This window comes from Neopelma chrysocephalum, unplaced genomic scaffold (assembly GCF_003984885.1).
Source record: "Neopelma chrysocephalum unplaced genomic scaffold, ASM398488v2 Primary Assembly neopelma1_124, whole genome shotgun sequence".
Classification (NCBI taxonomy): domain Eukaryota; kingdom Metazoa; phylum Chordata; class Aves; order Passeriformes; family Pipridae; genus Neopelma; species Neopelma chrysocephalum.
In genome coordinates this window covers 3,421,155-3,448,867 of record NW_020897786.1, presented here as the reverse complement: position 1 = coordinate 3,448,867, position 27,713 = coordinate 3,421,155, and the positions used below count along the sequence as shown (strand labels likewise).

General features: G+C 41.0%; 2 protein-coding genes across 8 annotated transcripts in view; one reads left to right on the top strand and one right to left on the bottom strand.

Moving 5' to 3' along the window:
* Positions 1-526: 526 nt before the first annotated feature.
* On the top strand, positions 527-12,152 carry IDH3A (isocitrate dehydrogenase 3 (NAD(+)) alpha). The gene is made up of 10 exons (XM_027698162.1): positions 527-612; positions 2,228-2,311; positions 3,514-3,628; positions 4,143-4,330; positions 4,812-4,945; positions 5,575-5,677; positions 5,763-5,827; positions 7,909-7,993; positions 8,492-8,644; positions 10,526-12,152. Exons 2-10 carry the CDS (start codon positions 2,288-2,290, stop codon positions 10,607-10,609), a joined length of 951 nt encoding a protein of 316 aa, XP_027553963.1. The 5' UTR covers positions 527-612; positions 2,228-2,287; the 3' UTR covers positions 10,610-12,152.
* A 618-nt stretch (positions 12,153-12,770) lies between these two features.
* Positions 12,771-27,713, bottom strand: part of ACSBG1 (acyl-CoA synthetase bubblegum family member 1) — a 41,330-nt gene continuing 26,387 nt past the window's right edge. For all 7 annotated transcript variants that reach the window (XM_027698155.1, XM_027698158.1, XM_027698157.1 and 4 more), the window contains 10 exons: positions 27,416-27,536; positions 25,674-25,754; positions 22,748-22,897; positions 20,206-20,382; positions 19,519-19,700; positions 18,220-18,453; positions 17,452-17,669; positions 15,172-15,311; positions 13,930-14,176; positions 12,771-13,328 (listed from right to left, as the gene is read on the bottom strand). In XM_027698155.1, the coding sequence (XP_027553956.1) occupies positions 13,252-13,328; positions 13,930-14,176; positions 15,172-15,311; positions 17,452-17,669; positions 18,220-18,453; positions 19,519-19,700; positions 20,206-20,382; positions 22,748-22,897; positions 25,674-25,754; positions 27,416-27,536 (1,627 nt within the window). In that variant the 3' untranslated portion in view covers positions 12,771-13,251. The remainder of the gene's footprint in view (positions 13,329-13,929; positions 14,177-15,171; positions 15,312-17,451; positions 17,670-18,219; positions 18,454-19,518; positions 19,701-20,205; positions 20,383-22,747; positions 22,898-25,673; positions 25,755-27,415; positions 27,537-27,713) is intronic.

The window sequence follows — 27,713 nt, the reverse complement described above, 5'->3', positions numbered from 1 at the left end:
GTGCATTTCAGTTACGCTTTTTAAAACCCATCAGGCCTGCAGAAGGCAACAGTACAAATCATACAGCTACAGGAGGTAAAAGAACAAAATTCACCCCGTTTTGAATGGAAGAAGTGACGCTGATGCAAAGTAGTTTTGGAAACGTCACCTCAAATGCGTGAAGATACATCCACCCAGCTGCTACCAACAAAGTGTTTCATTTTTCATTTTGCTTTCCACAAATCCCAATCCTTAGCATGTCATCTATTTAGCTGAGTTACTGCAGCCTTGCTTCCAGTCTGTTGTGTGTGAGGACTCCAGCAATGGTGCAGGGGCACGAAGGGCTGTCCTGGGCTCACCTTGTGCTAAGAATACTTGGTGCAAAGAACGTTAGACAGCAACTTGGCAAAGCATTGGGTACTCTTGTTTCACTTGGACCTTTGTACTAGTTTGAGATAGGGAATTTAAAGCAATATGATTTTTAAAATGCAGATTTGCTGCAATATCGTTAGCGTTTTAAAATCCCCTTTGCGCGGTAAAATAGCATCTTTGTGATTTATATTTCTGCAGGTTTCTCGGTTGCTAGGTGCTTTCAAAAACCAAAAAAAGGTGACCAGAAGTTTTGGTAATGCTGTGAGTATAATAGTCCCATTTTTTTCTTTCATGAAGTTTCTCAATAAAGGGGTTTGGAAATTTCGTTGTTATTTTTATATTCCCCAAAAAGAAGGGCCAAAGAAGTGAACATAACGTGCTCTTAATGCCATCCTGGATTTACATTGGTTAATCACTGTCACTGGCAATTGTATATTAAGTGTGAGTGATAATACAAGAGGCTTTGGCAAAAGATTCAAGTGGCATGAAAGTTCTCATAAAATACAGACATAAACCAGTCTTCTGAAATTCATCTGGAAATGAGCAAATATTGGGCAAAACAGAAAGATTGTTGAGAAGCTTCTCATTTTCTTTCTTTTGCAGACTTCCCTCTAAGCACTAGATTTACTTTACTGCTGCTTTTAGAATACCTTGCATCTAAAATTCTGCCTTTTCAAGGTCCTCTTTAAAGTATCTTAGACGTTGATTGTGTATTTCCCAGTAGCTGTTTTACCTTCTTTATGTGTCTTTGTTTGAAGTGCCCATGGGCCTTTTTTTTCAGTGAAGGCAGGAGCAGGGCTCAGCATTGCTGCACATACCTTTAAGCAGGATTTAATTTTAAAGAGGAGCTGTGGCTTCTAATTACAAGTTTTGTGCACCAGCTAGAAAAGAAACCAAAGGGTCACTTATACAGTACAGAAGGAATCAGGTGAGGCACCTCTGGCTCTGTTCATAACACACTTAGCTCAGGTGGAGTCTTGCAGTGCTGTAACAAAGCTCTGGGGTTTTGTCGTGCACTGTGAATTTCTCTGGCTCAAATGAGTCAAAAAAATCAGTCAAGATGTATTGAAATTCTGAATATTTTGTGTGGAGAGGGGTGGTAACATATCTTGTCAGTAGATTCAGTCTGGAGTTTTGCAAATAATATCTGAGCTGCCTTTTTCTTAAGTAATGAGAAGCGCAGACAAAACTGTTGGAACTCTTTAAATAAAGCAAAAAGGGCTGGGGCATGTACCTCAGACTAGTGATCATAACTTATTCTTTTTTTCATCAAAGCACAGTACTTTCTTCCCCCGTTATTCGTTGAGCCTGAGCTGTGCAAAGAAAGAAAAAAAGACTAAGAACATGGGAGGAAAATAAACTAATATTGTCAAAAACGGGTCTGAGATTTTTAGGAGGTCACTTGAGAAGTTTGCATTGGCATGACCCTTTTTTTTTCTTTTTAAGATGAATGCAGCTTCTCCTATCCCTTAATCTTTTCTAGCATGTGTCAGTGTTACACAGCACATGTGTAACAGAGCCATCACTAGGTAACACCACCTCCTCTTCAGGTTTCCACAGAAACCATGCTGAGATCATTCATTCCAAGGAGTACTGAGCAGGAACCTGCCTTTCACATTCAACCTCTGTTTTGAAATAGGAACAGATAGTAGGCAAATTTTTAAACAATTCTCTCAAAACATTTTCACAATCCCTTGGAAAGCAAGGGAGTTCATTCTCACTTCTGTCCAGGACTGCTATTCTTCATAGTGAATGTTTGGTAACTGAAAATTTCTCTTGTTTTCTGATAGTTATTTGGTTCCTACAACACATGAAAATGTTTTCTGTGCAGAAAACAAACATTCATTTGTTGTACTACTGATATTTCTTTACCTAGGTACAAACAGTAACTTTAATCCCAGGAGATGGCATAGGACCTGAGATTTCTGCTGCTGTCATGAAGATCTTTGATGCTGCCAAAGTAAGTCTCGTTTGTCTTGCTATAAGAATTGTAATTTTAACTACAACAACAAACACTAACTAGGCATGTTTAAAAAGTTTTCCCTTTAGCTTCCAAAAGATAAAGTAATATTTAAGCTATTAAAACTTCTTGAGAATAGAGTTCAAAGCTTTAAGTAATAGAAGACAGGAATGTGATATCAAGGCAGGGCTTGAAACTGTTACGTGGCAGACAAGTAGAGAGTTGAGAGCAAATGCTGTGCCTAATTTTTGGGAATATGAACTCAGTGTATCATGTGATACTCAATGAACTCAGTGTATCACCTGGCTGATGTAGTAATCCTGAGGAACTGATAAGAGCCTGTTCTTTCATTGATTGTGCTTCCAGTGCAGGTGAAAGTGTGTGTGAAAGGACTGGCTTGTTTTTAGGAATCAAACTGCTGCACTGCCAAACACATCAACTAAAGTGATATGAAAACTCACTGTATCCAAGAACTGTGGGCCTGCCCACCTGAGGAACTTCACCAGAATTGGTCAAGTTTCCTTGAAAGGAAATGGAGCTCTTCAGGCAAGATGCCTGTTCAATTGTTCCACATTAGTAACAGCACCAAGGCATATTCCCTTTCTATTACAACTATCCAGCCTAGATTTACAAAAAGTGAATTTCTCTTTAGTGATGTTGTATCTTTTCCTTTATGGCCCTCCCTGCTGAAGTGAAGGGGTGGCAGCCTGTCTCCACTCAGAAGATTCCTGTGGTGAATGCAAATTCAGAAACAATTGTGGAACACATGCAGATTTTCAGTTAGATAACAGATACATATCTGTGTCATGTACTGTGTTCCAGGCAGGAGAGATGATGAGTTCTCAATGAATTCAGTTTCCAGATGTTGTCTCTTGTATACAAAGAACTCACCAGCTCTAAAAACTTGAAAGAAATAGCACCTGTCTTGCAATTCTAACCATTTCTGTGTATATGACACCTAGGGAGGCATTGTGGGATTCAAGTTTATGACGATGTGCTGGTCATACTACTTCATTTTCACTTAATTGTCTTTTTTAAACACTGCTTTAGTTCAAACATCTCATGCTTACTTTCGCTCACCAGAGAAAATTTGTTTTATGAAGACCTGGACAAAATTCCTAATGCACTTTTTTATGAAAGGAAAGTTAAAACTTGAAGCAAAAGTCATGCCATTTAAGTTAACATGGAGTATATGTGTTTAGGCTCCTATTCAGTGGGAAGAAAGGAATGTTACAGCTATCCAAGGACCAGGAGGGAAGTGGATGATACCCCCAGATGCCAAAGAATCCATGGATAAAAACAAAATGGGATTAAAAGGTATTTTAGGGGTTAATACACAGATATTAAATACTGTTGTTTTTATCATGAGTCTGACTTAAAGCCAAAGTTCTTCATCTGTAGCACAATAAAATGGGTAATTATAGGGGACAGCCTGTCCTGTTGTCTGTAATCTTGAAACAGTCCTTCATTTCCAAGCCATACTTTTGATAGTTCTCATAGCTGAAGGTGGGTATTACTACATTCCAACCTTTGGACTCTCTGCAGAAGGCATTTCTAAGATACACAATACCACACAATAACTGTATTCATAATGAGCAGTATCTTTATATGTGTTTTCAGTGAAAACCTTTAGTAAATTCTCCTATTCCATGTCAGGATTGCGATTTGGCCTTTAAACAGCTGATTGATGTCCCTGTGCAGCACTTGATAGCACAGAGAGTTCCCTGGCATTTCAGCAGAAGGGTTACATGGGAATTTGGAGATCCTCTCCAAGAGTACACTGGACCCAGAGTTTCAGCTCTCAAACCCATGCATATATTTTTTCATCCAGGGCCTTTGAAGACCCCCATTGCCGCAGGGCACCCCTCCATGAACCTGCTGCTGCGCAGAACCTTCGACCTCTACGCCAACGTGCGTCCCTGCGTGTCCATCGAGGGCTACAAAACCCCCTACACGGACGTGAACATCGTCACCATCCGCGAGAACACCGAGGGCGAGTACAGCGGCATCGAGCACGTGGTACGTGCTGCAGGGCTGCCTTCCTGGGGGCTTCCTGTGTCAGGGGTCCTAACTCTGCCCACCTCAGGGGGGTTCAGGGTGGTTTTTGTTTGGCGCTTTCCCTCTGAAATGCAGTGTTGGGACTGCCTCCCTCAGCGCTCTGCTCCCTCAGAACTCTGCTCCCTCAGAACTCTACTTCCTCAGCATTCTGCTCCCTCAGAACTCTACTCCCTCAGCATTCTGCTCCCTCAGAACTCTGTTCCCTCACCACTCTCGTCCCTCAGCGCTCTGCTCCCTCACCGCTCTGTTCCCTCACCGCTCTGTTCCCTCACCGCTCTGCTCCCTCAGAACTCTGTTCCCTCAGCGCTCTGCTCCCTCACCACTCTGCTCCCTCACCACTCTTCTCCCTCAGCGCTGTACTCCCTCACCACCCTACTCCCCCTCATCCCAGTGACTTGAAGAATGATCTTACACTTTTATGCCGATGTAATCTGTCTCTCAGATCGTCGATGGGGTTGTGCAGAGCATCAAGCTGATCACAGAGGAAGCCAGCAAGAGGATCGCAGAGTTCGCTTTCGAGTACGCCAGAAACAACCAGAGGAGCCACGTCACGGCTGTGCACAAGGCAAATATTATGTATGTCCACACTTCTTTTTGAGGAGGACAGAATAACAACATGCATTTAATTACAAACAACTTGTTAAGTCTTACTCAAATGTGTAACTTCTGTTGATGCCACTGGGAGTAAGTAAAACGGCAAAAGAGTGAAGTAAATTCCTCCTAAGTAAAATGGGCCATACTGACCCAGTGTTGATAAGGCTACAATAATGATGTACTGATGTACTTACTAGCAAGTTTTTAGGAATCTTTTCGTGCAAAGCTCTTATTTTATAAACTTTTACACAAGGCAAATTAGTTTAAAAACTGAGGATGAAAGTGGCTAGTGTCTTTTACAGTTTCCAAGCCTGAACTGAGTCATAACACCTGGGATGTGTGACACCACTGAGCCTTTAGTAAAGGAATAGAAGGCATTCTGACAATGAATGTGTATGGCTGTCAAACTACTGACACAGAAGTGTTTTAGGAGGAAATTTAAAACTTCTCTGTAATATACTTAAAATATTAGTTATATTTAGGAGACAGTCACAAATTAAGTTTCTGCAATCTAGTATTTTTATTTAAATCTCTGTTGCATGCAGTTTTCTTTACCTTGAGTACTGCTTCCTTACAATAAATGCAATGTTATCTTGCTTATCTAATTGCAGGAGAATGTCTGATGGGCTTTTCTTGAGAAAATGCAGGGAGGCAGCAGAAAACTGTAAAGATATTAAATTTAATGAAATGTATCTGGATACTGTGTGTCTGAATGTGAGTATTTATATATTTTAATTTTTGTTGAGGTTTTTTTTGTTGTTTAAATTCTTAACCTTAATGAAACTATACTTCCTTCTAGATGGTTCAAGATCCATCACAATTTGATGTGCTTGTTATGCCAAACTTGTACGGTGACATCCTCAGGTATGGAGATTGTAATTTCAACTAACCCAACACATAAAATACTGATACTTTCCCAACAGTCACTGAGGTTATGTGCAAGCCAGATGGGTGATCTATGCATCCAGAGTTGAAAACTTCATAATCCAGACTTGAAGTGGGAAGAAAGGATGGTATTATTACACTTCAATTATTAATGTATTGTTGGGTGGGGCTATAGGATGAGAATGTGCTTCTTATTTAAAAGAGAAGTTGCTGCTTATGGAGTCTATGAATATTGTTCAGATAGGGCAGAAGAGAAATTTCTCCAAATGTGTGGAGAATGTAATGGCTTACATTGCAATCAAGAGTGCTTGGTTAGAGATTAGGGAAAAACTTTCTCATCTTTAGCACTAAAATAGATTTTGTAGGGTTACTGTGGGACCATGATGTGTACAGAGAGCTACTCACACAGTCAAATGATTCTGCAGAGTCACTGAAGAACCAAATGTGTGGCCTCTTCATATCCTACCAGCTCTTGTTTTATGTATTATGTTTTCTCCTTACCTTCAAATGAAATTTCATATTTGAACTACATTAATGCTGGAGGAGCTTGGTCTCTTGAAGGCAAAATCCACCAGCACACATTTTCCATTCTGTAAAATGTTTAGGTAGAGTGTAAATTCCATCAAATACTGTAAAATGAAGTGTCCCATCTGAACTTTAGGTGTGGAACATAACATGGCATCTCCTTGCACCTTTTAAGGAGACATTGAGAAACCAGCCTGATTCAGGATTTGTTTTAAAGTTCAATGACTATTTACATCTTAGAACCCATCTCCTGTTTGTCTACAGATAATAAATTGAGGGGTAACTTACATATAAGAAGAAATGCTTCTTAAGCTCTTTTAAAACTGCCCTCTCTCTGTGATAAGGCTGTCTGTCCACTCCAGGAAAAATCAGGTTCCAACTAATGCTTCTTGCTGTAAGAATTGGTAGAGGAGTGCCCAGGGCCCTCACAGCTGCTCTTAGCTGTTAACTAAAAGAGATCAAATCACGAGTCCATCATCAGTACTGTTGCAGCTCCCTTCACATAGTTCAGTTTTAAAGTTCTCAGAGAAATTCCATAAAAGATTGCAGTTCTAAAAATTTGCAATAAATCTGAGTCTGTCCTTGAAGAGGGCACTGTGATCACTGGGTAAGGCCAGCATGAGCATAATGCCAGACAGGTTTCTTGGTCTGAATAGGTACAGAAGGAAATGTCTTTCCTTGAAGCATTTAATAGTTACAGTGACAAATTCAACTGTATCCTTTTTTTCCCCAGACTCTATAAAGCTTTATTTTAGATTAAACTCACAATATTGTTCTGTAAGGTCAAAAAGACTTTTCTGCTTGTTAGTCCTTGCTGAGCTGAGTTGTGGGCAATGTGTATATCTGTGAAAACACCCAAGTTTTAAGAGCATTGTTTGTCAGTATGTTCAGCTCTGAGGGCACAGTTGGTTTGTCCTTCCCCATGTTAATTTTGGAGGAACCCAAATGCAGATGGCTGATGACCTGCTAACGTCAGACTGGTGACTTACAGGCTGTTCAGGAAAGGGAGGGGGAAAGTTAGTCTGGTGTCACTTGGAAAATGTCCCTTAAACTGCACACAAAACACTACAAAACCACTGGTAATTCAGCTACCCGAGGAAAATTCTTCCACCTTTTTTTAGAAGGACTTTACATATGAAAAGTAGTTCTGTGGCCTCTTCAGAGGAAATAAGATTTCTGGATAGTTACAGGGAGCTGTACATTACAGTTTTTACTAGTTTTTTAGACTCCTACACATATTCTGTGCTTTTAGTACTTCTTGTTGTGCCTGGGTCTTACCAGCTCTATCCTAGAATTTGGAATTTCCTTTTGATTTTCCTTTATTACATTGCCTTCTGCTGGTAGTCCTCAAAATTTCCAAATGTTCTAATGGAGCACAAGCATCTGTTCTTAATATTATTCTCAGACTGTGTAGGCGCATAAAGTAAGTTACAGTTGCAGTAGATTGATAAACAAATATTTTAATACCTTACAGAGAGGTAACTCTGTATGGAAAAACTTGTGTTCCTTTCATTTGATGGTTGGGTTTTTTTCAGTGACTTGTGTGCTGGGCTGATCGGGGGCCTGGGAGTGACACCCAGTGGGAACATCGGGGCCAACGGAGTGGCCATTTTTGAGTCGGTAAGTTTTGTTATCCAAGGGGGGGAGCAGGAATAACTGCTTTGTCTCCACTTGGGAATCTAAAACCTCTCCATACTATACAATGTGACTGACATTTAACAAAGTTCTGCATAAAACTGGTTTTTACTGTGGAGCTGATGAAGCTTTACCCAGAGAGACTGGGTAAAGTGTGTCTCGCGTGGAAGTTTTTTGCACGTCCTTTTTCTTGACCAACACTTTATTTTCCCTCTTTTTCATAAGATAAATACCCTCTATGAAGCAGAACCTGAGGGGCACAATTTAGAGGTATTAGGTGACCTAGTTCTGCCATTCTGATGCCTTTGAAATAAATTGTTTTGGTCTTTGGTATCTCCTTTGCACTGACTGTATTGCTGCAAAGTAACTCCCATTTTAATATACGTGAGGATTTATGGTCCAGATTTGCACACACTTGGACTGCCTAGGACATTTTAATCAGCATATTGACATCCCAACTGATAGGTTTGCTTTTATTTCCAGGTTCATGGAACAGCACCAGACATTGCAGGCAAAGACATGGCAAATCCAACTGCTCTCCTCCTGAGTGCTGTGATGATGCTGCGTCACATGGGACTACACAAACATGCCACAAAAATAGAGTCAGCTTGCTTTGATACCATTAAAGATGGAAAGGTAATAGGAAGGGGTGCAAATAAATGCAGTGAACTAAAATCATATTATATCACAGCAAAAATTCACTCAGAACATGACCACCAGAAGGGTGGCTGACCTGCTGTGCTGGCCTCTTGCATGAGCAGTGCCACTGTCCTTCTCTGACAGTAATTATATTATCTTTGGTGGTATTAAGCCTGCCCTTCTCAGTAATAAAGGACAGGCTGTAGCATTCCTGGTGTCTCAGTAATGCTCATCTCACATTTCTACAGCTTTGTCAACTCTAAAAGCTTGAACTGGATGTCTATTTTTCAGGGAGGGGATTAGAGGTTTAAGTAACTAGTAGCATTTCACTTATAAAGTTTATAAAACATATACAATGCATATATATTTAAATCTGGATCCTGAAGTGAAGGACACTCCTTTGCCTTTCACAGGCCTTAATCACCCACTTAGTTTATAGCGTTCCAGTCCTGACTGTAATACCTCTGTTCCTATTTTTTTCAGCTCAGTTATTTTCTTTTTTTCTTCCTTACTGCTTTTACTCCTTTTTGAACTACAGTTTTTATCCAGTATTTACCTTTTCCCTTAAGATTATATAGGATTTCCCTTTGGCAGTAAGTGTCTCTAGATTTAAGACTCAAATAGGGTATTTGGGGGGGTGAGGAAGGACTTATGCTCTGAAACTTGACTTGAACTTGTGCTCTTACCATTATTGGTTCACTGCTCTGCTTTGATGTCCATCTTTTCAAAGCAAAGTTGGAAAGATCCTGGAGCTGGCAGTTAAGGAGGATGAGCAGTTAGCCATGCTGGTTCAGGACCACAAGAAGCTGCTTGGTAATTAAAATAACAAGCATGCTGAAACCAAAAGTTGTCATCACTTTGCAAGGGGTCTGTTTGCAGCTACCTAACTGTGTTAAAAAACACCTAAACTTACAAGTGAATAAAGGGGTGCTCCTGTAAAGTTCCCATTTACTGCTCTGGCAGTGGAATCCTCCATCTGCAGGTCAGTAATTCTATGGAAGATAACACAGAGCAAGTTTTGTGACATGGGTAGTTGTTCCCCAGTTACTTACAACGTTATGATTACATGCTCACAATGGAGAGAATCTTTTTATTTGAATTTTAATGCAGTTAAAATTATAAGGTCTTACAACAGTAACCTTGATGGCTTCTCATGCTGCTATTCCTCCCTCCCCTCAATCATTTAATTAAGAGACGTGTGTGTCATGTAAGGGGGAAACTAATGATTTTAAATTATCTCCCAGACTGCTTTAATCTAGGTTAGACCAGCGGTGTTGCCCACTTTTTATTTTACTCTCTTAAAGCTCCCAGACAAGAGTTGTACTTGATGACAAAGATGTTTAACTCTACATTTTCCATCTCTTAACTAAACTAAGCAAACCTAAAGAATTGTTAACATGTAGCATTGTTATGTGTGCTTTTTCTGTGTGGGTTTCCTTCAAACAAACAAAACAAAGCAAAGGAAAAATAAACTCTTATGAATTACTCTCAATTAGTGCTGAGCCTTCATATATGAATTCTACTTCCAAAGGACAAACTTCTTACTGAAAGCTTAAATACTTAACAGTTAATTACATTATTATGGAGCCAAAGGACTTTGTAGAGCTTTGACCAAACACACTTTCTTCCTGCAGTTAAGATAAAATCACGTTCAAATTTGATAACATTAAAGTACTTCATGTTGATCCTCCAGTTTCTGTGCCTGTGCCAGTCCTTCCTGCTGAATTCTGTATGGGCTGCAGAACTCCTCAAACGTCCCGTGTTCCTTCTCACCCCTATTTCCTATCCATGCACAACATATCAGAACATGTAGAACCGTTCAGGGACAGGACTATCCCCATGAAACATCTCAGTAATACTATTTTTTCTTCCTTTCAGGTCTTGACAAAGGACTTGGGGGGCAATGCCAAGTGCTCGGAGTTCACAGACGAGATCTGCCGCAGGGTACGGGACAAGGACTAAACTTCCCTCACCCCGACTCCTGGAGGACGTGTCACACACAGAGTACATTATGTGTAACTTGATATCCATATGCAGATAGTTTGCTTATCTCTTGAGAGCAAACTTTTTAGTTAAGGCCTCTCCATTAATAAATTTAGTCCAAATGGCTACAAACGATGCTTGTGCCTGCTTTCAGTGGACTTTTCCAAGTGCTTTGTCTTATTTATTTTTTTTTTCTATCTGGTGAACATTTTTATGTAAGTGAATTCTTTTATTGGCACTGTAACTGTCTACCATTTTCCATTTCAGTTAGAGGGTTTTACTTTCCACAAAGAAAAATTATGCAACTATAAACCAGTAACAGAAGTAGTGAAATGTAAAAGCACCTTAATGGTTAAAACCTGCTTTATTGGTCTTGCTGAAGTTGGAAAGGTTTCCAGCCTAACAGTAGCACAAGGTGACCTTCAGAAACAGAAACGGGTATAAAATAACTTAAAATAGCAATTTCATGTTAAAAGCAACGAGAAAACCACATTAGATACTCTGGTGATGAAATATAGCCCTGCCCACCAAAGGCATGAATAAAGAAGTACAAAATTCTAGAGATTTAATCTATTTGTGTACTTTAAAAAAGCCCACAACCATTAACTAGCAAAGGGTGAGAATTAACGCTGAAGCAAAGTTATTTTTCAAATCTAGATACCACAATAATTCTTACAAGTTTTCCCTCTCTGAAATACCCTTTCCAACGGAGTTCTAATGAGGGTAAATTATATAAAATTACCTCGGCCGTATATTGTGAAGGGAAAGTATTAACTTTGCAGATTTATCCTAGATATTTCATGACTTCTGCTAGAATGCTCTTTGTGTTGTAGCTTTCTGCATAGTCTGTTCAGTGTGTTCTACTGTATTGACTGGTAATTTTATCCAAAACTGAATGTAAGGGACTAGTCCTAAAGGGATTAAGACAGATCAGCGGTTTGGCTCTGGTGCCTATGTTCCAGAAATACATTTCATCCCTATTCAAGGGGATCCAAGACTTATTTTTTTCCTTGCTTTCTAAGCTTAACAGGTGCAAAAACAACTCTTCTCCCTCCCTCCTTCATCACGTGCAGATGGTCATACGAGTCATTCTGACCTGTATGTCCAAAGGTATCTTCCATCAGTGCCCCCAACGAGAAAATGTGTATTTTAAAACTCGTTAGTATAGCACAGGATTATCCCTACTGCCAGAACCAGGCTTCTTAAAGCTTAATTCTATTAATAGAAAGTCACTAAGTGGAGTAATATCTATTAAGACTGTTTTAGGCTGGTTGTTTCAGAGGTGAAATCGTTTCTGAGTAACGTGGCTCTACAAAGTGAGCATCCCAGCTTTTTTATACAGTCTAACAACATGTTGGAGGAGCTTTATTCCTCAGGCACTCTGCTTTTGGTGAATAGGGCAACATTTCTTTCCGTGTTTTACAAGCTGCTGCTTCCTTGTTTCCTTCGGATTAATATTGTCAAAGAACCTCTGAATGACCATTGCGCACAAAATGGGGAAGAATAAACTTTTCAAAGCCCTCTTGCTTGTTTTGTTTTTATAATCTTAGCCTGCTGCCTTGTCTTGTGTGTTGAGCTGGTTATTGGTACTTGCAGCAAATCTTAAGTCTACAAGATGAGCCTGGTAGTGGAACTTCCATGGAAACAGTCTCCTGTTCCGCAGCACGTTTTCCTCTCAGGAACAGTGGCTGGAGCTGCCTGCCAAGGGTCACTCACAGCACACCCCTGACACAACTGTGCCAAGCATGTCCTCCACGTAACATGATTTATTTTTCATAGGGGTAAGAAGAAATGCAGCTCCAGAATTAGTACAAAGTGAGTGTTGGCACACGCAGCTCCACGCCAACAAACACTGCTTAAAGAAAAGCACTGTAAACAATCTGAGAGAAGTTTCTGTTCTAAACAGCACTCCCATGGAGAGCTCCTGTATTTGCTGCTTTTGTCTTCCAGTCTTGGGGAGTTATTCCCCCAACTTTTTTGATTATCTGTTTTTAGGAGAAATAGTAATGCTTATTCCAACACGGACTTAGAAATGAGCTGCTGTTTTCACAGAAGCCACTGCAGAAATGGAAGAGAAGCCTTTAGGTTCTGAAATGTGTTAGTGAACAACAAGAGACTCCTGTGTAGGAGGAGAAAACAATTCAGCCCTTTTGATTTTTTTTTTTTTAATAATTCTCGCTGGAGTGGTCTGGCAGTTTTATTAAGCAGTACTGCCAACTACCAAAATGTATCCTGAGCTATGGGCAATGGCCTGTGGAACAACAGGGAAAAAGGAAAATCACTATATAAAAAAAATGGTTTTCCAGTCTAGAGGAATTAATTAGTTATACCCAGTTTATACAACACAGAAGGATGTTCTAATCCTTTAGGTCATAAAGTAAAAATAGTATTAGAAAATGGACACACTGTAGATGCTTCTGTAAAAAGAGGACAAACGATCAGGTGAGTATCAGGAACAACTAAACTGACACAGGAACAACTAAACTGACACAGCAGCTTTCTAGTGGTTTGGTTCAATAGACTACAGACCCAAAAAAGGCATAAATCTCCATTAATGCTTTTGATTAGAAAATACTTTCTTTTGCTCACAGATCTTTCTTAATGCTTGGAGGAAAGGCTTCCTACTCTTCATAGAAGGAGTCTACTTCATTCCTGTATTTCTCGAGCACCATGAGCCGTTTCAGCTTCATTGTTGGACCTTAAAAGAGAGAGAGAGTCACAATACCAGAAATGGGAACAGAAATTCCTACCCACTTGGAGCTTTGGTGCCTGAGTTTTTTATTGAAGAGCCTGTTGGGAAGCACATGCTCCAGTTTGAGTGTAGATAAATGCTAAAAGTGAGAAGCCAGTGTAAGGCTGCCTCCATGTAAGCATGAGAACCTCAAAGGGAGCTGCAGATAAGAGGGTGATAACTGAATACTACTTTTTTTCATTAAAAATAAGGAGTGATGTTTTTGAAATTCCAAGTTCATTCAGAGAGCCTGGTGATGTGCTTCAGGCTCCATTATCAGGCTTTCACTGTCTTGCTTATCTTTTTTTTTTTAAATGAGAAACTTGCAGTATTATTACTGGAGGTTATTAATACTGCCCAAGGAATTAACCAAAATTGACTGCTTAATTACCCAAAGCAATCTGAAATTTAACTACAAGAGCTGCACTTGCAAATATGCACACAGCTAAAACTCCCATTTTTGTATTCTTTACCACAGACTGCAGAGTGTTTTGTCCCTTCCCTCTAATGGCTGTACCCAGAACCTGGCACGCAAAACAGTACCTCAATATAAATGAGTAAATCTTACCTAGTTCTCCCCCCGAAATGGAGAAATCCCTTGGCAGGACTGTCCATTTTTGAATACAGTGGACCCTGTTGGTGGCGTTCCTGTTGACTCTGTTGATTCCCTCCTGGATGGCCCCGTAGATCGCCCGGTCTCTGGTGGCTACAATCTCAGACACTTTAGTGGCTTTACTACCACTCTTCTGGCAGAAGTCTCTGGCTTCCTCAGTGAGAATGTCAGTGGGATCAGATGTGTCTGGGTCCAGCTCACTCTAAAATATCAAATGAAGTGAATCACCAAATGCTCCCTCTTAAAGGCATTAAAGGTTCCCTGATCGGGTCCTCCCCGACTGAGAAGGCTCAGCACAAACACACAAACACTCTGTAAGCATCAAAAAGCAGGAACACCTACAGATGGTGGTGCTTTTCTTTCCACTTGGCTACCAAATGCAAATATTTTTGGCTTATACGTACATGAACAGACTTGAAATGTGTGAATGAATCAGGCAATAGAGTCCATCTATAGACCTGGAATTTCTACCATATTTTCCAAATGACTCCATTGGTACAGAAAAACATTTAGCTCATCACTAAATGGAATTACTATGGTGTAATGTAAACAGCTTGAGATAGAAGCATTCTTTTAAGTTAGACTTCTTAAATTAGCATTTCTTTTGTGTCTGGAGATAGGGAGTATCAGTCACAGAGGTAAACAACTTGAAAAAACCTCAGTGTCAGTCACTCAGGTATGTACACAGAACACCAAGTGCAAATGTTTTAGGAAAACAGTGATTTCTCAATTGCAGAGAATTGTATACCACAGCAAGGCCATTAATTATTTTGTTCTACAGTCACCCTTCTTGTGTTATAAAAATAACTAGTTGTAGAGAAATGCTTCTGTTGGGAAGTTTCGGGGTTTGCCCATAACAGAAACATTTGTTGGCTTTGCTTGTCTGTCAGAATAAAACCTGTTATTGTACAGAGACTTCTCAATCTTTCAGCATTTCTTAATTGAAAAGTTTGCATTTAAATAGAAAATAGCTCTTATTATATACATAGGAGAAACAGCAGTGAATATGTAGATGTTTAGCAGATCATGTAAGCAGAAGTTTAGACCCAGCAGGATTTAGTTTGTGGTTGCTGTACATTTTCCCCCCTGCCAACATCTCCTATGTAATTTTAGGTCTTTTTACAAATGGTTCAAAATTATTCTTCTTTTAGGTGCAGGTGTGTAATGTCACCAAAAGCAATATTAAAACTGGTTTACCTTTAGGGTCAGGAACATTGACAAAAACTTCTTTTTATCCCCAATCACCATAGCATTACTAACAATGGGGAGCTCTTTTTTAACAGCATCTTCAATTGGAATTGGAGGCACGTTTTCACCTCCAGCTGTAATAATCAAATCTAGGCAAAAAAAGAAAGGCTATTAGTTGAACTCAAATAAATTCCAGGCTAATGTCTGGATTGACCTGCTCTCCTTATTCTGACATAAAGAACGAGAGAGATTTTTTTCTCAAGATGTTTTGCAAAGACAACAAATCCTACTAATTATCTTCAAAGAAAAATGCTACTATTTTTCAAACATGCTCAAATTCTCAGATCTCCCTCAGTATAACATATTTGGTCCAGATAATGTTTCACATAATCCAGTAACAGGTTATTCCCAAGGCACTGTTACATAACCTGGAATTTTTCTGTGAGACATCATCTCTTCCAAATTAGCAGAGGATTCACCTTCTGTTTTATGGTTGCTATCTCACCAAAAAGCAAATTCATTGTTAACATCATGATTAAAACCAATTCTTAAATCCACCAAGAGGGGTCAGACAAAAATAAGTTACTACTGCAGGAAGGCTCCACAAAAGAAAAGGAGAGAGGAGTGTGGGGGAGAAGCCAGGAGAGGAAATTTGCAGAGGAAGGAGCAATTCCTGCCCTACTTTTGACATGAGGGGAATGCAATGACAGACTGGAATCTTAATACCCTTAAGGTTTGGAAACAATGGTAGTGATACCTTATTCTGTTGATGAAGGAATGTGTATTTTTATTTGAATACCTTTGTTCTGAAATATGATATGTATATTCAGTGAAATTATTACAAATTTGACTATTCTCTAAGTAAATCCCAACTCTTTGCTTTCATTGCATTGGTGACTTCTCCCTGTCCTCAAAGAATAGTCTTTGCAGAATTTCAAAATGTGCTTCAACAAATAGTGCAGACAAATCTTCCCAGGCCTAACTTTTCCTCTCATTCCACCCTCCCTTTGCCATAGCCCTGTCTTTGTCTTAGACCCTCTACCAACCTCTGGCCCTCAGTTTTTCACTGTCTGAGTTGTCAGCTTTTTCCAGCTGACCCAGACAACTATAATAATTGCAACAAGTTTTTCACACCTCTAAAATACCCCCCTGTATGGATTTCTCCAGCTGCATCTTTGAGCTCATGAGCCCTAAAACTCATAAGACATGGATAAGCAAAGGAAGAAGTTCTCCTTGTAGTCACTATAAAAAAAAAGCTTTTCTATTAGATTTTACCTTATTTGGACTCTAATTTAAAACTTTAATGAAACTGGGCATATGGTTATTTTATCCCAGATGGTTTACTCATCCTGTAATTTAGAGTAATTGCTTTTAGTTCAGCAACCAAGGCAGATGTAAGAGAAACACAAATGTTCAGATGATTGAGACTAGGGGTTGTCAACTGCTACACTAAAGGAAAATTAATCAGACAAGAAAGTAAGTTAAAACCAAGATATCTGCATTTGGTGCAGCCTATTAATAGTACCAACCTAAGTCCTGATTCCCAGCAGGACATGATGCCACCTGTGACAGATTCACTCATCCACGTTATCTCCCTCGTGATTCATTCTGTGTTCTGAGATGATACTCAATTCTTAAATTTTCTTCAGACTCATCTTGCCTGTGACCAATCCCACTCCTTGAATGTGTTTTGTGAAAAAAAGCTCCCAAGTAACCAAGTGACCAGTGTGACTGTCATTGACACTTCTGTCAGTGTTTTGTAATAACACCTCACTTCATTGCTTTAGCTTTAACTTTCCCCTCTGCTCTCAAGCTTCAACCCTCTGAAAAAACATCACCTGAGGCATCAGAGGAACCTACCTCTGACCTACAGCAATAGCTTCCAGACAACACAGGTGTCCTCTCCTTACTGTCTAAACATTCTAATGTGCAATTAGGACAGTTTAGCAAGATTCAAAGGGAGCCTGGACAGCTTCATGAATCATTCAAATCAAAGAAGACACATTAAACCCATGTTAGTAGTTTATATTGCTAATTGTAATTAATACTGAATAAAGGTCTGGGAGACAAAAAGCCTCATTGTAGGAACTGAATCATCTCCACCTATTACAGATTGGAGGAAAACCTCCCCTGAACACACAGCACATGCATGGGAAAGTTTATTTCACCTTCCTATGAGGGCAATGGTGCTGGGAGGAGAGGAAAACACTTCATTAGTGACCACATCTGCCATTAGACTGAACAGTGCTGAGCAGTTACCACAACATAGAGTAAGACTTTGCCCATTACCTTTAATTCTTCCAGTTACATAGAGAAAGCCATCCTTGTCTAGCTTTCCTAAATCTCCAGAATGCAGCCAACCTTCCTCATCAAAGGCTTCTTTTGTTCTGTCTTCCATATTTAAATAACCCATAAAAACAGTCCTTCCCCAGAAGCAGATTTCTCCGTTGCCTTCTGTGTCCTTGTCCACCAGTTTCACTCTGCATCCAGGGACTGGTTTACCACAGCTATCAGAGAAGAGCAGAAACACCCCCCAGGGAGCACAGAGATATCAAACACAACACTGATAAGATGGCTCACATCCCAAAGCCCTGAAACTACCAAAACACTGCAAACAACACCGTGCTGAAACTGTTTGACAGTTATGGAATATTAATTTACTAGGGCAGAGATGCTGGAGTATCTAACCACTTTTTGACAGTCTGTCTTGCCTGTGCTTGCTGGTTTTTCCCCCTCTGTATCTTCAGGCATAAAACCACTTTTGTGTTTGAGGTCTTGCATTTGAAAGTTATCCTGCCCCAGGCCAGGGCTACAATATAAGTCAGATTTAGGAACTGTTCTGCATGTAATGCTGTAGCTCACTGTCAGTGCTCCTGGCATGGCATGTGCTCAGCTTCTGACCTGCAAGTTACTCTGACTCCCAAAGGCACAACAGAGCACTCAGAAAAAATAAAATAAGCCATAAGACCTTTGCTGGCCTTAGTAAATACTTTTTTCATAGATATAATGAAACAGGCCATATTAAAAAGATAATAATAATTAAAAAGGTAAAATTACCTGTGCTGCCTGTAAATGTAAGGCCCAGACAGGCAATGTGGGCCTGTGGTCTCACTCATCCCATAGGCCTCATACAGGGTGATGTTCAGACCCAGGAAGAAATGCAGTGTTTCTGTGGTGAGAGGAGCCCCCCCACAGAAGTGCTTCTGGCAGCAGGAAAACCCCAGAGCGCTGCGGATTTTTGCAAGCACGAGGTAGTCTGCCAACCTTGTCCAGAGCTGCTTTAGGTCACTGCTGAGTACAAAACACACAAGTCAGAGCAACCTAGGAAGTTTTCAGAACAAAATCAGGCCCAAATTTTGTTTAGAGGTATATCTGTCGTTTGGTTTTGGGTGCTGATAGAAGTTACATCAGTAAGAACAGGTGACATATTAATCCTTTTTTCATTTATCCAGTGTCTTTCATTGCTCCAACTTTCACATCCCCAACTCTTGAGGTATCTGAATACAGCAAATACATAAAGAATCTGTAAAAACATATTGTACACAAAACAGCTCTTGTGTTCATGATTTTTCATCACTTAAGTGTGTCTCTGACAACCTACACCACTAAAATCTGAAAATTGCAGGACCTCTCTGAGAAGTTGAATGATCAGACAAGCAAAGCACTCTCACAGAATGATCTTTTGGAATACCATTTTCCGTAAGCAATTTCACACTTCATTGCACTGTCATGCTTTAAAGAACCTTGGAACAGGAAAGGATTCTGAATTAAGTTAGTATTTGAATTTATACAACATTATTTATCTGGGCAATCTTATGGAGAAAAACACCAGTGGTCTTCAGAACAGAGATGATGTACTTGGAGCTCAGAGAACTCATGGGGGTTGTCCCTGGGTTTTTGCAGGGAGATGAGATGTTCTTAGCTCTCATATCCCAAACTATCATGAGCCAGCCTGTCTGGGCCGTTCCCCAGAATTTGCCCCCTCTCATACACACCCCCCAATTTGATGCCCTTTCCTCTCAGCAGTGAGTAGCACTTGCACAGCCACGGGGAGCAGGGACTGCAGCAGGGAACTGTCCCAGCTGAAAACCAACCTGTTCAGTCCCAGCAGAGCCAGGGGCTGTGTCAGTGAGTGTGTGTGCTCAGGCAGGAGGCAGAGACACTTCTGACACTCACCTGTGTTTCAGATCAGCTACAGTAATTGATAAACACCCCCTCCCTCTTGCATTATATTTGCTTTGTTGCCAGGCCAGATTTTACCCATTTATATTTAGAGTCTCACTGAGGCTTGATAGTTCATTACAAGCAGATTGCTACTTGCAGGTTGCTGTAAGTCTCACTGTCTGTAATACATACCTGCTTGAGCCATTCAGGTTCCTCTCTAAGCTAAGGGACATGGCCCATGACAGCATTTTCTTCTTCACAAATCCTGACTGAGCAGAAGCATCCTTTAATTTCTCCATGATTTTCTCCCATACTCGGGGGACTCCCATGTGAGCTGTTGGCTGCACTTCTTTTAGTGTGTTGATCAAGCTGCCCTGTTATAATCATTAAATAGCTTCAAAACTTTGCAAAAGGCACACAGCAGACCTAAAGAGGTTTGGTGATGCAAAACCTGCATCTTTAGGGGTGTTGAACATGACTAAATATGCAGGATATAAAGAAGGGCTGCTGAGCCTCCTTCAGTCAGACATATGCACTGACACGTGTCAGCTCTGACACACTGGGGAGGTTCCTACACCAGAAGGAAAACACACAGGTGGGTTAGTTCCTCCTGCCTCCCTTTCCTCCAAAAATTGCTCAGACTTCTTTTGCTTTAGATGCCTACTCTTTTGCCTTAAAAGAACCTTATGGATCTGGATTATATATTTCAATTGGAATCTAGAGCACTGGATCACAAATCTAATGGACTTGATAATTCTTACAATAACGGACGCTCAATCTTCATCCTTTACCACTTCTCAAAAATCATATTCTCTCCCTAGGATGCTTTCTGACAGAAAGAAGTGCAATCTTAATTAGATGCAATGCAAGACAGGATACCTTCAGAGCATCTGGCTCAGCAAAGTAGACCTGCTCTCCCCATTTGATGCCAGTCCACAGGTCATACATCTGCGCAGCGACGTGGCTGAGAGGGAGATAACTGACTATAGACTCCTGCTGGAGCTCTGCAGGTTGCATACCTGCTGCTCTGCTGCAGTGTGCTGATGTCCAGGTTATCTGTTTGAATAAACAATAAGACACATTAGGTATGGCGAGGGGTTTGGACTGGGAGTTTTATTTCTTTTTTCCTTTTAACATGAACTAAGGACCCTCACGCTGCTCTGATGTAACTGTGAAGAACCTGTGCTCACAGACACTGCTGAGGACACTGCAATAGTGACTGTCAGTGCCCTGGGGACACTCAGGCCAAAGCCAGGTGACCTTCACAGCAGTACAGAAGTGCAGATGACAAAAGCACAGAGAGTTTCTGCTGCCTGCCATGAGCATTATCAACCCCCCATGCCCCAGTGACACACTGAGCAGGCAGCATGGGCTGGATGGACAAGGATAAAGGGATCTGTCCCTTCCTTTGCAACTCTCCTGCTCTGCAGACTTTCTGTTAAACTGGCACTTTGCACCAGTGCTGTATCTATATGTTTACCTGAAAAAGAACAATAAATACTCAGTGATCAGTGAGCTCAAAGGAAAATTCAGTATCAGCAACAAGCTCTTTGTCCTGTATTGATCCTCCTGGCCAAGCACTAAGGAGGGTGACAGCAGCTGTACTCTGCTCCTCTGGGATATTCACCACAGGGGTTCACAAGTGCCACACACACACACACTCCCCCTCTTATGAGAGGCAGCACATACATTAATATTTTTGAGGATGTGCTCCTTGACCTCTTAGTGAAGCTGGATGATATTTCCCCCCACTTCTTCCCAGTTCCCACATTATCCCAGAAGATGCAGTTCAAGGATGCTAAATATGCATATCTTCATTATCAGAACACAGCATATGGAAGACCCACAAATACATGTGATGCTATGAGAGACGAGGGAAAAGATGTATGTGCACAAAAAACCCAACCAAATAAAAACCAAAACAAACAACACCTCTCAAAAAAAACCCCAAACAAACCAGAAAACCCCAACCAACAAAAAGAAACAGCTCTTTCTCTGAGGAGTCTGTAATCTAAACTGGGTAGTGCAGGATAGAGAAATGAGATTATTCAAGGTGGCAGAGCAGAGACACAAATCACAGGTGATACCTGTTATCAGAGTACATCCCTGCCACCTCCTCTGTAATAAATTAGAAGGTACAAGTGTACACTTGGTCTAAGGAAATAGGGATTCTCAAGAGAGGGGTTTAAGACCAGGCCAGGCCACTCCAAGTTTAGAGGCAGCACTGGACAAGTGGCTGTGGGAGACTCACACAGCAGGAAGAATGGGATGTCTTTAAGATGTGTCCATTCATTGCTTGCCCTCCAAACCTCCCAGCAGGTCAGTGGGAGCACTGACTCAGCACTGGTTTTGCACAGGGACAGTGGCAAACAGCTTTGACTAAAGAAGGCAGCAGCACAGCTCCAGGCACGGCATGCCTTCCAGTGTTTGTCAACATAAAAATAGCCTGTTTGTGATCAGCAGCCAAGAATAGTTTGGCAGCTGGCATGGCAATGACACCAGGCTCCTTTGAGATAGAAGAGCATAGATCTGCAACGTCACATCAGTCTTTTTTGTCTACCAAGTCCACAACGTTCTGCTGCCAGATACTACTGTACTAATTCCCTACATTTGGGTGAATTGCTGTTCACAGTGTGCATGTCTGCAAGAATTTCTGCTTCATTTTAAGGGGAAGGCCACAACTTAGACCTTTCAAAGATTCTCTGTGTATTCAGAAAGGCTCCCTACCACCTTCCACTCCCACTCAGCCACCCTATGAAAAATTAAATATATAAACTCCCAAAACAACTACACTTCAAATCTCTGCTAGCTGACCTCTGTGAAAGCTCCACTTTGCAAACAACTTGCTTTTCTCTATAACTGGAAATGTTCTATTTGCAAGAATGCAGGTAGGGCTGTTGTAGTACCAGCACTGTGCACCAGAGCTGTGTTATCCCCCAGTGACAGGTGTAGAAACCTGCACACAAGTCTAGGACAAAATGCCAAAGTACAAACAACACACATCCACCCCCAATTTTAATTAAAACTGCAAAAGCAGTCCATTGGGCTGTTTTGATAGCAGCTGGCTGATGCCTATGATTTGTTTTACATCCCCTGAGAGACTTTGTGTCAATCTGTGAATTTTATTTATGAATATATGCATTAGATCTCACAAGAAACTGAGTGAATAAAAATTTCATATTCATAAAGAACCGTTCAACCTTGTGAAGTGCTGGTTTGAATGGAGTTTCACTCTCTACCTTGTTTATACTTTACCAGAAACAGCTGACTGCACTTCAAACATTGCTTTGCAGTACGGTACCCGTGTTACAAAAGCAAAAGGATTTCAGGGTTCTGGTATGTACAGTCACTTCAAACCACAGGAATAAACATCTTCATGCTTTGCTATTTCTCTGCTAAAGAAAGAGCCTGAGGTACATACATTGTCATGGCTCAGCATGGCTCCTTTGGGCTTCCCAGTTGTCCCAGAGGTGTATATCAGTGCACAGCATTGATTAGGCTTTTGAGAGTTAATAATATCATCCAGAGTAGCATCAGATATGTCATGTCCCAGCTCCAGGAACTCCTCCATCTAGAACATGTAACAGAAAATACAGGATATCAAGTGGCTTGTTATGAATTGTTACAGGACTGCATCTTTCCCCTCCCAAAAATGGCAGAACACTTCAGTGCCTTGTTTGAACCTCTACCCAAGGCGAGTTCCCCCTGATCTTGCCTATGTAACAAATATGGTAAGTCTGGTTTAGACCTTAATGTGTGAATTGCAAACAGACTGTGCTGTCATGAGCCTTTTCAATGTCTAAGAAGGGAACAGTAATACTATTCCTCCTCCAACGTGGATATAGGGATCAGTCATGGAGGCTAAAATTCTGCTACTGTCTCACACTGTAAGAATGATTTTGAGTCTTATTTAAAGGAATCTGGATGCAATATTTTTAGGTTAAGTGCACACTTATGCCCCCTCATATATAATTCATTGTACTCTATATAAATATAAACTATAAAGCAACTGGATGGAAGCTTCTTTGCAAAAGCATCATTATTTAGATGTGTGTATGTTAGCCCAAATTATCTGCTATTTTATAGGAAACAGAGCATATGATGCTGGTCACAACTTCCATTCAAATTTGGCTCTTTCTAGAGTGAGATAAACCTTTTAATGACACTGCGCTTTTGTGCCACACAAATCGGCCCAGAAGAATCCTGAGCCTGATCCTCTGTATTATATTGGTTACTCCTTCCTTTGCACACCCCTGCTCTGCTGCTAAGTGCACCACTGATTTCAATGTTAATTGAAATGTAAAAGAAAATCAATACCCAAACTGTCAGTTTGCCATTGCAATCATGTGGCTGCTGCTGTGCTACAGAACTGTGCTATTTAAATGCAAGGTGCAGCACCTCCATTTTCTTGGAGCTCTATCTAGGACCACAAAGCAGAAATGGGGATGAGCTGAAGGACAGCAGAGGTAAGAATGGAGAGTCTGTGCAGCACCTCCATTTTCTAATGATTTCTTGGAGCTCCATCTAGGACCACAAAGCAGAAAATGGGGATGACCTAAAGGACAGCAGAGGTAAGAACAGAGAGTCTGTGCTTGAGGGGAGTTTGTTGCTTCTTTCAGACCTCTGCCATCGTTACTAAGGTTACAACACTCAGCCTCTGCTGCCCCTTGAGTGTCTTCTCCTGGATGGCAAGGCTGTCCTAAGGATCATTCAGCAGTTTTACACTTTCTTCCAACAAACCACAGGTCTGAAAAGAGAAGCTGTAACTGCACAGCTCCGCAGCAAGTAGAGATTTGTCCCATTCCATCTCTCCCCACGGAACGTGGCAGCATCAATCTCCCAAGCTCCTGCAAAGTGTGGCAGTGTCAAGGATGCAGTTGTTTGTCCCAGTTTTCCTGACCTTAGTGTGTTCTCCCCCTGGAATGCATCGATCCCCGTGAATGCGTTGCCCAGGCTTTGTTTACTGAGCAGGACCCGCCCCAGACGGTGTCAAACAGTCACACACACAGCTCTGACTTTGCCTTTGCCTTCTGGAAACAGGCTGTGCCCTGGCTGCAGCAGCCCCTCCTCACACAGGAGCTGTCACCCTGCCCCACAACCCCCTTTTATCAAACCCCCCGTGGGCTGGGGGGTTTGCTCTGCATCAACCCTAAGGAACAGTCATTTCTGCCTGTGGTGACCTGGTCTCTGATTTTCCCTTTAGATGACACAAACTATGGCAGCTGTCACACACTCTCAGAGCTCCCCTGCTCCACTGAGAACACGTCCAACACGGCACTGGAACGGGGCTGCTTGAGAACACAGCAGTTCTCAGGCATTTGGGTTTCAGCAAGCTGCTCAAGAATTAAATGCTAGCACTTAATCTTTTCACTAAGAAATATAAATAGTAAGATCATCTTTGTATTATTTTTTTTATGGTACCAAGATGCAAGGCATGCTCCATACCAGTATGTACAGTATTGGAACAGTAATTGTTTATTATTAAGTTATATGCAAGATATGGGGGAAAAAAGGACAGAAGACTTTTTTTCTTATCAGATTATTAAAATTGCAAATATTTTAAAATAGTTCTGTACTGTTCACTTCTCATTAATATATTTTTTCCACAGTCAAAGTTTTTTAGCCTAAAGTCTGATCAACCATAGTCGACTTAAAATATGAATTTTTTTTATTCTTATTGTTTAAGAATTACTGAGGTACAATTATATTTTCAAAATATATTGTAATAACACATTTCAAAAACCTGCTTTGCCTCAAGCCCTCATGCTTCTTAAAGGCTGAACTTCTACCACTCAGAAATTTCTCATCCTGGTTTTGTCCTTTTTCCTTTTATTTTTAACATCTAATATGAATATTCTACATATACAAAGAAAATGTGCTGCTTTGTGCAGTCCACAGTCATTTCTCTTCACTTGTTGCCTATCACCAGAAATATTTGGTGCAGACAAAATGCAACTATCACCTGTAAAAGAACAAGCATTCTCATGTTCTTGGATCCTGTGTAACTCACCACAATTCAGTTTTCACCAGGGGGCAACTTTTATTTTTAACCATGTGAGACTACACATTCCCACCTGAATAGGTATGAATAATAAGTGTTTTAATAGTCCAGTCAAGTTAAACACCAAGAAGACACAAGACAGAGAGTTAAGCAAGGTATCGCTAATTTTAAATGCAAAGTATCAAACATGAAGAAAATTAAACAGAAAAAGCTGATGAAGTTTTTGAATGTATTTGCTGGAACACAGCAGTGCATTCTAAATGACACTCTGCTGACAAAGCATAGTAGAAATTTCTCAAATAAATAATCCCCCCTGAATTGTAAGTCTGTTCTAGCACTCACATACCGTATATAAATTTGGATGTCTCTCTGGAAGGGAGTCCTTATATAGCACAACAGCTTTCAAGTGTGGCAAGCGATCCCAGATCTGTTGGATTTTTTAAAACAAATTTATTATTTATTATTCATATCTTGTGTGGGCTTTTTTTCCCCACTAAAATACTGCCAAAACTGTATTGGCTTGACAGGCACAAACCCCCTCCTGTTTCCCTCCACCCCCAAATATTCTCCCCTGAACTCACCCCCAGTCAGCTCAACTAGAGGCGGGGGAAGGAGGAGGGGACTACACAGTCTGCACAGTCTGCTCTAGAAAATCTGGTTTCAGCCAAAAAGAATAAAAAAACCCAAAAAATACACCCAAAATGGCTCCTCAGCATCCCTTCTCACAGTGCACAACAGGGCACATCAAGGAGCAGGGCAGATCAACCTGGAAGCTGACCCCAACTGCTGTGGTTTGCAATAAAGTCCCTCAGCAAAAACTGGTGTTCAAGTGCTAAAAAAAGTTCTACTTCCTCAAGGAAAAGAGGAAAAGGAGCCATATGGACAGTGGAAGGATACACAAGGACATAAAGCTGCAGGCCCAAGGCAGACAGCCACGGCTGCTGCTGTCAGGAGCTCTTTGTGTGCTTTGCATGGCCTGCAGAAAACATTCATTTCACTCCACTCCCTGGGCCTCATTGACCACATTTGGAACTGAACCTGTGCCAATACAAAAGCAGTGGCTTGATGACAGCCATCGTGTACACATTATTAGAAGGACAGCAATTGAAATGGTGTGTTATCATTTCAGTCTTGGGTTCTTCCAGGAAAAAAAGGTTCTGGAAAACCCTCTGTTCTAGAATTCTTCTAAAAACCTGCCTGCCTACAAATCACATATAAAACAAAGCCGCAAAATACAAAGTCATTAATGCATAACTTATATGAAATACATTTGAAAAAACCCCACTCTGTGGCAGGTACATGTTTTTGGCAGAAAACTCCATCATGAAGGGGCCCCTTTGCTTCAGCAAACTGAAATTTGGTGCAAGTTTGATGGGTCATCTCCAGCCAGGGGCCTCCCTCGACACCTGACAGACAGACAAGCCCTTCCCAGGTTGCTGCCTGTGCTCCTGGGCTTCTCCCCAACTCCTGCAACCGGGATCCTTCTGTTAAATTGGTCTTTCCCTCTGGCACCGCTGCTGAAACCCAGTCACGGCTGCACAAGGGTTGTGTCAAAACTGTGACTGGTCACCTGAAGAGGCTCCTGCTCCTTTTTCACCAAGGTCTATCTCATGTAACCATCATGCTGTTTAACCATCATGCCACCAAAGTGCAGTAACTCAACAGCCTTAATGGCTACTATGACAAGATATGGCAAGCAGGATAAGATGACACCCTGGAAAGAGGGAATCCTGAACACTGGCACACTTCACATTTGAATTGCAGGCCTTTACAAACCCCAGTGTAATCTCTTCATTCCAGTGGGCTGTGCTTTGCCAAACAGAAGCAGGTGGTGACAGTATAACCATGGGATGAAAAGGTGAGCTTTTTCAGGGAAGTCTGCAGTGAACCATCCAGTGAGCTCTGCTGGAGCCACAGACACTGGAGAGGACAGGGCAGCAAGGCACCCATGAGCTCAAGCACCAGATACTGGATTTCTGAGTAAGAACACTCCCATGATACAGATAGTGTATATGGTGTTTGGGACCAACACAGCATCAAGAAATGAAAAAACTATGGCTTTTCAGCAACCCTTCAGCCACCTCGTACCTGCATTATCTTGTCCAGTTGTTTCTGATTTTCCACAACCATGATATTGGTTTTGCTGTCATGAGCAATGTAGTGACAGGCCTCTGGAGAATTGGTTGTGTATATTCCTGTGACAATTCCTCTGAATCAAAAAATTTATATATATACACATATATAAGAACATGTATTTATATACATACACACACATATACATGCACTTAGTATCAAAAAAGAGTAATAATCAAGGATCAGATGAAAGCTGAAAGTATGAAGATGTGGAAGCAAACACAGCACAGCTCTCATTTGTTTCATGTATTCA